Source organism: Trachymyrmex cornetzi, unplaced genomic scaffold (assembly GCF_001594075.2).
Source record: "Trachymyrmex cornetzi isolate Tcor2-1 unplaced genomic scaffold, Tcor1.1 scaffold303, whole genome shotgun sequence".
Classification (NCBI taxonomy): Eukaryota; Metazoa; Arthropoda; class Insecta; order Hymenoptera; family Formicidae; genus Trachymyrmex; species Trachymyrmex cornetzi.
This window is the reverse complement of record NW_017297725.1, coordinates 69,211-77,587: the sequence shown is the minus strand read 5'-3', so window position 1 is coordinate 77,587 and position 8,377 is coordinate 69,211. Positions and strand designations below refer to the sequence as shown.

At 32.1% G+C, this 8,377-nt stretch overlaps 1 protein-coding gene across 1 annotated transcript; it reads left to right on the top strand.

Moving 5' to 3' along the window:
• Positions 1-645: 645 nt before the first annotated feature.
• Positions 646-7,766, top strand: Mdh1 (malate dehydrogenase 1). Its single transcript, XM_018509562.1, has 5 exons — positions 646-826; positions 3,405-3,600; positions 6,376-6,698; positions 6,891-7,268; positions 7,566-7,766. Exons 1-5 carry the CDS (start codon positions 722-724, stop codon positions 7,662-7,664), a joined length of 1,101 nt encoding a protein of 366 aa, XP_018365064.1. The 5' UTR covers positions 646-721; the 3' UTR covers positions 7,665-7,766.
• Positions 7,767-8,377: the final 611 nt, after the last annotated feature.

Here is an 8,377-nt window from a genome sequence, read left to right as displayed (position 1 = left end):
CCATGGAATGGGAGGAAAGGAAAGATTCTGATTAGTTGATTCGTTTATGCACCATGCATTATGCTTTATGCAAAAGTCTGTGTCGCGGCCTTAAAGCGTGCCATGTAAACGTAGTAATTTAGGCTATGTTCCAAAATGTCTTCTCCGAGGAAGATTTTACTCTATATGCTATAGTATACATCACATGTACTATATATTTCGAATAAAATTTTGGGAGGATTCCGTTTGCTTACAGTTCTGATTGTACACACCACTCATATCAACTGGTGCCTAATAATTTTTCACTGTTTTGCCAATGAGATTATTTTATTTTTAAATTGGCCAATCAGCGATACATGTGTGCAATATGCGATGTGTGCAATCGGAGCTCTCCCTTATCGCTTCTACCATTGCATGCGTTCATACAAGAAAGTATCTATTATCTCTTTCTGTCCGCCATTTTTGGTTTACATTCGCCAAACTCTGATTATAGGACCTCTAGTTTCCGAACGCAGCCTGTATACGTGGCTTTAAGCTGACTTTTCATACGCAGCACGCTGAGGCAGCAAAATGTCAGGTGATTCAAATTTTCGAGAATTGATTGAAAGTGCCTCATCTCACGAAGATTTTCAACCAATAATAGCATTTTGCTGCTGCAGCGTGCTGCGTATGAAAAGGCACCTTTATACTTTCACCATATATTTTCCAATTTCCAGAATCGAGTGTTCGGTTCCAGTCGTGAATGCTCGTGAATAGTCTTTTATTCTCTGGTTTAATCCTGATCATACTTTGGGTATCAGGTGTTTCTTTTCTTGTTATTTCGCTAATAATAATTACAAGAAAAATGGTAAGTTTTTAATATTATATATTATTGATTTAGAGATAATGAAAAATGTGGATGATAGATATCATATATCTTAGTAAAATTTATCTTTAGTTTCACCTTTATTTGACCTTTATTAAAATCCTGTGTTGTATGTATGTGTTCATTTATGTGTCAATGATTCTCGCATATTAAATGCATATTAAATGCATATTAAATGTACTAATTTAATCAGTTTCTTGAAAAAACATATATATATATATATATATATATATATACAAAATATATATATACATATTATATATATATTATACACACACGCGCGCGCACACACACACACACACACACACACAAAATTGTGTTTTAATAAATAAAACAATTTTATATATTGATGGTATTAAAAGTTGGTAAAAACTTAAATATTAAACATATTAAGAATTTTAAACGCAACCATATATGTGAATACATCAAATACGATAAAGTAAGCTAAGATTGGTCAAATTTGGATATTACAAATAATACATTATATATTCTTTTATTGAATTGATTTGTTCCAGATATAATTGCATGCCGATAACATTCGGGTTCAACACAATCATTCTGAAATGCTAATAATCCACCCTAAATTAAATTAGAAAGGAAAAAAAAAAGAAAATAAGAAATTTATTGTGAAAAATATTGCCTCAGCCAGGATTATCTAGAATAAATTAAGTCAATAAAAGAATATATAATGTATTATTTGTAACATTCAAAATTTGGTCTTGGCTTTCTTTTTATCGTATTTAAATATTAAACTTTATGTTTTGTGTGCTATCCTTGAAAATGATAATATAATAATTTTAAAATATAGACATACTGGTGATTAGTGTATTACAAATTATATATAATGCAATTTCAATTAGAAAAGACTTATATGGTTAGGCTATATTTTAAAATGTCTTCTCCGAGGAAGATTTTACTCTATAGGGCATTCTACAATGCATTGCAAACATCCGTTGCCAGTTGAAACGGTTGTCGCAACAATCAATTAGAAGCGTTAATGGTATTATTTATGCTTCTGGTTGTTATGACAAACATTTCAACTGACAATGGTTGTTTGCAACGCATTGTAGAATGCCCTTATATGCTATAGTAGAAAAAAGACCCCTATTATGGAATACTAAGTTCATTTTGGATAAATGCTAGAAGTCTATGGGCAGAATTTAAAAAAAAAATAGGTCATTTTGAAGGGAATTTAATAAGCTTTAAGATAATATTATATAAAATTTAATTCAAATTCAACAATAAAAAATTCAAAAAACCAGGCGAAAACCAGGAGAATCAGTGTGTAATAGTTAGTATGCAATTTTAAATCTTTATTCCAAAAAATAGTATGTTTCAGTTCACTTTGGAACCATCCTCAGCGGGTGGCACCCAATTGGACACGAGCCACTCACAGCGCTTGACACTACAAAGCTCCTAAGCACCGGTCGCTGTGATTGGTGGTGTCCAATCGAGACGTGGTCAATCGGGATTACCCCGTTGTAAAATTCCAAGCATAGACAGAATTCGTCTCGACATATTGGATCAAAAACAATTAAAATTTATTATCACTAAAGAGTATCAAGATAAAAACGCATGTTGATCGCAGCTCGAACAAAATATGACTATTTTTTTTTTTAATTAAACAAATGTAAAAAATGAGCAAATTGCAAAGTCAAAAAGTGTGCTCCTAATATGAGATACCCTGAGAATATCGATAATAAAACGCAAAATACATCAGTATTGCAATTAAAAAACTTTATTTAATGTTTCTAAAATACAAACAAACAGCCAGCGTGCGCGAAAAATGAGCATGTGATAGATTATACCCAGAACTCGTTTTCAGGTAGTTGGAAACAAGCATCGCAGATATAGATACTCGACATTCATTCCGGTTGTCTTTTTTATTATTGTACAATAACATTTATACTTTAGCATCGATTTTCTATCTAACTATGTTTCTATCTAACTATGACACAGGAGCATAGGTTATTTCATATTATAAATACCCTGGGCATCTCATATTATGATTTCCATGCCTTATGGTTTTATCATCAAATCTAACTTTTGTAATTAAACAATTCAACATATTTTATCATCAAATCTAACTTTTGTAATTAAACAATTCAACATATCCCGTATTTTTCTATTAGTACGATCTTATTCTATTACTACATGAAGAATTTATTGCTAAATATTTATTTATCAAATAATAAACAAGATTTAAAGGTTCATCTCAATGAAATTTGAAGACATCCAAATTCTAAAATCTTTTTTTAAAATAACTACAAGCATGATTTAACAATGAATTTTCCAACTAAATAGTTTTCAATCCAAGAGCAACAAATTCATGGTGGAACCAATAGATAATGTTTATTAGTTTAGCAGAAACGCCGCTATCTCATATTAGGCATCTATCCCCTAATAGGGGGCTTTCCTCTATATATTATGTGTACTATGTATTTCAAGTAAAATTTTCCTCTGAGAGAATGTACCCTTTTGGAATGTATCCTTAGTATAATTATTAAAGCGTAATATAGTCGTTCCAAGAATAATTTTTCTCTTTTTAATTTTATATTAGACAGAGCCGATAAATGTCGTGGTTACTGGTGCTGCTGGTCAAATTGCTTATTCTTTGCTATACCAGATTGCAACTGGTACAGTTTTCGGTCCACAACAACCTGTTAATCTCAGATTATTAGATATTCCACCTATGATGAAGGTATTGGATGGTGTGGTTATGGAATTAGAAGATTTAGCACTTCCTCTTTTACGAGGTGGGCGTTGAAAGCTCATACATTTAAAAATTAATTTTGTATGAATATATTGAATATGTACACATATATATCTAACTACAAATATTATTTAATACATTTTAATATATTTTCAATGTTTACATGCGTATAGGAGAGAACATGTCGCATGTGTATGTGAGTGCATGCGTGTGAATGAAAAAGAAAGAAACGCTCATTATCTACATGAATTATATAATAGTGAAGACAAATTATATATAGGATGTATTTTTAAGCAACGTCTACTAATTATACAATACTATTCCTAATAAAAAAACTGAATCGAAAAGTCCTACCTTTTTACAATTTTCACAATGTATGTGGTTAACATACTTAGATATTAATTTCTAAAGATCGGTAAAGAATTCTTAAAGATATCTAATTAACATTGTCTTATATGTTAATTTTAGACATTTTGCTCATTGAGTAACTAAAAAAAATATTGCAAAAATTGCAAAATGGTAGAGGACTTTTCGACTTAGTTTTTTATTTAGGAATAGCACTATATGATTAGTGAATGTTATTTCAGATATACCCTGTATATAAAAAACTTAATATAGACTTTTGATGTTGTAGCAGAGTATTTTAAGGTTTACATTTGTATTTAAAAAATATTTTTAAGTGATGTAGGAATTTCTTGTCAAATTTTGTGAGAAAAATTAATAAAAAAAGACACATTAACGTTAGAATCTCCAATGGCGCAGTTTTGGCTCCATTAATCATGTTAATTTTTTTCTTTTTTGTATAAAATATTTATACAGAATATTGAAAATATGTGAGTATATAATACAAATAATTTAAAAAATACAAATAAAATAACTACTCGTAACCATAAATAAGGATAGAAAATTGCCGAATAACAACATTTTCGGTAATTATAGCGAAATACCATTGACAGTTTTGTGTTAAGAATAAATACATGTTCTTTAAAAAATTTACGTTTATACAGGGTGATCCCGCGCGGGTTAAACCGCCAAACTCTTAAAATATAAATTCATGACCTCAAAACAAACAAAAATTTTCCTCTGGACGTAGGTATGCTCACAAATGCTTCATTCAAGAGATATTTACTTCTGAAGTTATGCAGAACTAGGAATGAATAATATCGAAATAAGGTCTATCTTCTTTATTGCTTCACAATAATCAAAATTTAATCATTAAATGTTTTGTTCAGAATAAGGACTCCAGCTGGAGATATGCATTACATCTATCAATGAGAGAACGAATGGTTGACTGACATTGTGCATCTGTAATTTCTTCGCACGTTTGCACAATTTTTCGTTTTAATGATTGAAGGTCATCAACAGGCACTGCATACACTTTTTGCTTCAGAGTACTCTATACAAAAAAATCTAATGGTGTTAAATCCGATGAACGCGGAAGCCAAGCCACAGGTCCAGTACGATTGATCCATCTTCCGGGAAAATTAGTTAAGCCACTGTCAAAGACCTCTGCCATAGTAAGCAGGACAGTCGTCCAAATGAAACCAGGAATTTATTCTCATATTCAAAGGAATGTTTCCCAAAAGGTCATAAAGTTCAAAATTGTTTAAAAATGTGAGATACCCATTCGCATTCAAGCGATCTGGTAGAAAATGGGGTCCAATTAAAATATTACCCATTATTCCTAAATGTACATTACATTGAAACTGTTCATGGATTGCTCGACGATTCTCATACGACCAAACATGACTATTTCTTTGATTGAAAAAACCTTGCCTGGTAAATATGATCTCATCTGTTAACAAAATGTTTTGTGAAAATTATGAATCGTTATCTGTTTGGTTTAAAAAGCAATCGCAAGATACTCTCCTGCGTGGCATATCAGCTGGTAATAAATGCTGGACATGTTGAAAAGGGTATTGATGACGTCCATTGGCTGAAAGTGTCTCCCATATGACTGTGGGTGAAGTTCTTAACGCAAAATTAGATCTTCGAGTACTTGATGGATTTTGCTCAAAATGCTGCAATATAATGGCTGTTCTTCTTTCATTTTGCAGCAGTGCAAAAACTCTATCAGTCCGGGGAACCATATTAAATGACCCAGTTTCCTTCAGTCGTTGAAATGTTAAAGAGAATAACTGATTTATCCGGCAATCTTCTTCGGAAATCGCGTGGCGTATTCTCGGCGAATAGCATTAGCATTTCCGTCACAAAATCCATATAAATATACCATATTGACACATTCACTATTAGAACCAGTGATGCCAATTTCTAGCGGTTTTCCAGCTAAATCTAGCGTTTTTTAGAGGTTGTCTAGCTGCAAAATTTAAGAAATGCGGCTTAAAAAAAATATTCCGTCAGAATTACCGCTAGCCGCATTTCTTAAATTTTGCAGCTAGACAACCTCTAAAAAACGCTAGATCTAGCTGGAAAACCGCTAAATTGGCATCACTGATTAGAATACGTACAGGGCACTACGAGCTACAACTATGAGCTTTGCGAACAAAAGCCTATCAATGACCTTCAAGCTTCAAAATAAAAACAAGAGACATTTTAATTATTCATTCCTATAGTTTTGTATAACTTCAGAAGTATTTCTTGAACGAAGCGTTTGCGAGCATATGTCCAGAAGAAAATTTTTATTTGTTTTGAGGTCCTGAATTCATATTTTAAGTTTGGCAGTTTAACCCGGGAACATCCTGTATAGTATAGTATAGAATATATTGTATATAACATTATACTGCTATATTTATATATTCTAATTTTTACATTTATTAATAGTTTATCTAGCTGTAAATAGCTTAATTTAAATTTTTAGAGGTTTTGCCAACGGCTGAACCAGCCAAGGCCTTTAATAACATAGCAGCTGCTTTTCTGGTTGGTGCAATGCCAAGAAAAGAAGGAATGGAACGTAAAGATCTTTTGGCTGCAAATATAGAAATTTTCAAGGTGCAAGGCGAAGCATTGAATAAATATGCTCGTAAGAATGTCAAAGTGTTAGTCGTAGGTAATCCTGCTAACACTAACGCGCTTATCTGTTCACATTATGCACCGTCTATTCCGAAAGAAAATTTTACAGCAATGACTAGATTGGATCAAAATAGAGCACAAGCAGCATTAGCTGCGCGATTAAATGTACAGGTAACATGTATTACCACGCTTAAAACATTTGTTTGACAAAACATGAAATTTGACTTTATTATGGAGAATTGATATTTTTTTCATTTAAAATGTTTTTATATTAGCAATATAAAATGTAAGATTATACTTGGATTGTTGTAATATTATATGTACTGTTTTGAATATTCCTATTCTATAACTTCGTTGATACAGGTGGATAAAGTGAAGAATGTCATTATCTGGGGCAATCACAGTTCCACACAATATCCTGATGCAGCACATGCAACTGTAACGCTTCTATCTGGCTTAAAAACAGTACCATCTGAGATAAATGATGATGAATGGTTGAATAACACTTTTGTCGAAATAATTCAAAAACGCGGCGCTGCTGTAATAGCGGCTAGAAAAATGTCTTCTGCCATGTCTGCTGCTAAAGCCGCTGGAGATCATATGAGAGATTGGTGGTTCGGTACTAAGCCTGGAGAATGGGTTAGCATGGGTGTTGTATCTGATGGAAGTTATGGAATTCCAAAAGATATTGTATTTTCCTTTCCTGTCATTATCAAGGACAAGCAATATGAGATAGTGCAAGTAAGTTATCATGTAAAATGTATTTTGAAGTAATTTCAACTTAAATATATGATAGAAATGTAGACTCTTTTCATAATTTTGGAGTACTCTATATATTTGAGATACTTCTATATGTTAACACAGCGTTTTAATGATTTGCACTTTTATAATTAGCGATGTTTTTTTAATAATTATTCAAAATTAAATTGATTATTCAAAATCAAAATTATTGAAAGCAAATGTAGCACTTCAACATATTTAAAAAAATTTTTTAAAAGAAAAATTAAACAAAAAATTCATCTTATGATTTATTTTCAGAATCTCCCAATTAACAACTTTGCAAAGTCAAAGCTGGATATTACATCTAAGGAATTAGAAGAAGAACGTGCTGAGGCAAATAACGTACTAAAAAAGTGACTAGTAACATCAGTGTCAAATAGTGAGATGCAAAAGAAATTTCTGTTATCAAAATTGTAAAATATATAATTGTTCTGCATAATCACACATACGTATATATACATGCATGTATGCATATACACGCATACACGCGCCCCATCCCCCCCCCCCACACACACACACACACACACGCACGCACACAGTGTCTGGTAAAGATTAGGTCTGTTCGCGTTGCATGAAATCCCCAAATATCTTTGCACTTAAAATGAGGTAGATATATATTTGGCTTTGAAAAGAGAGAAAGCGAAAATGCCTAGTGCAAAAAGTGCGAGCAACGCGAACAGACCTATTGTAATAACGCTTGGGTAAGGCTGCTTTCCTTTTAGGAGACATAGTCGACACCCTTGACACAAATCGACACACGTCGCTTTCCATTTACAATTTTGTTCAAACTCAATCGACATACTTCGCCTCGGCTCGGGAGGAGAGTCAGAGTGTGTTTCGAGTCTGTTCAAGTGTGATTTTGATGAATTAAGTGATATTAGAACGCACCCGCAAACCAATTTCCATCATTTTGTTCTGTTTTCAATATCTGGAGACACGGTAGTGTCTCGGTACTTTGTCGACGAATGCTAAACACTGCATTGTTGTTAATTTTCCCTCAAATATTATTATTTTTATATATTTTATTTAAAAAGCAACAAAAATAATAATAAACTTTATTTTTTAAATAT

Bases quoted from the DNA above. Each gene is read 5' to 3' on its own strand.
- Mdh1 (XM_018509562.1), top strand. From the start codon at position 722: ATGCTCGTGAATAGTCTTTTATTCTCTGGTTTAATCCTGATCATACTT. The intron at 827-3,404 runs GTAAGTTTTTAA...ATTTTATATTAG, and splicing joins TAATAATTACAAGAAAAATG to ACAGAGCCGATAAATGTCGT. The intron at 3,601-6,375 runs GTGGGCGTTGAA...TTAAATTTTTAG, and splicing joins AGCACTTCCTCTTTTACGAG to AGGTTTTGCCAACGGCTGAA.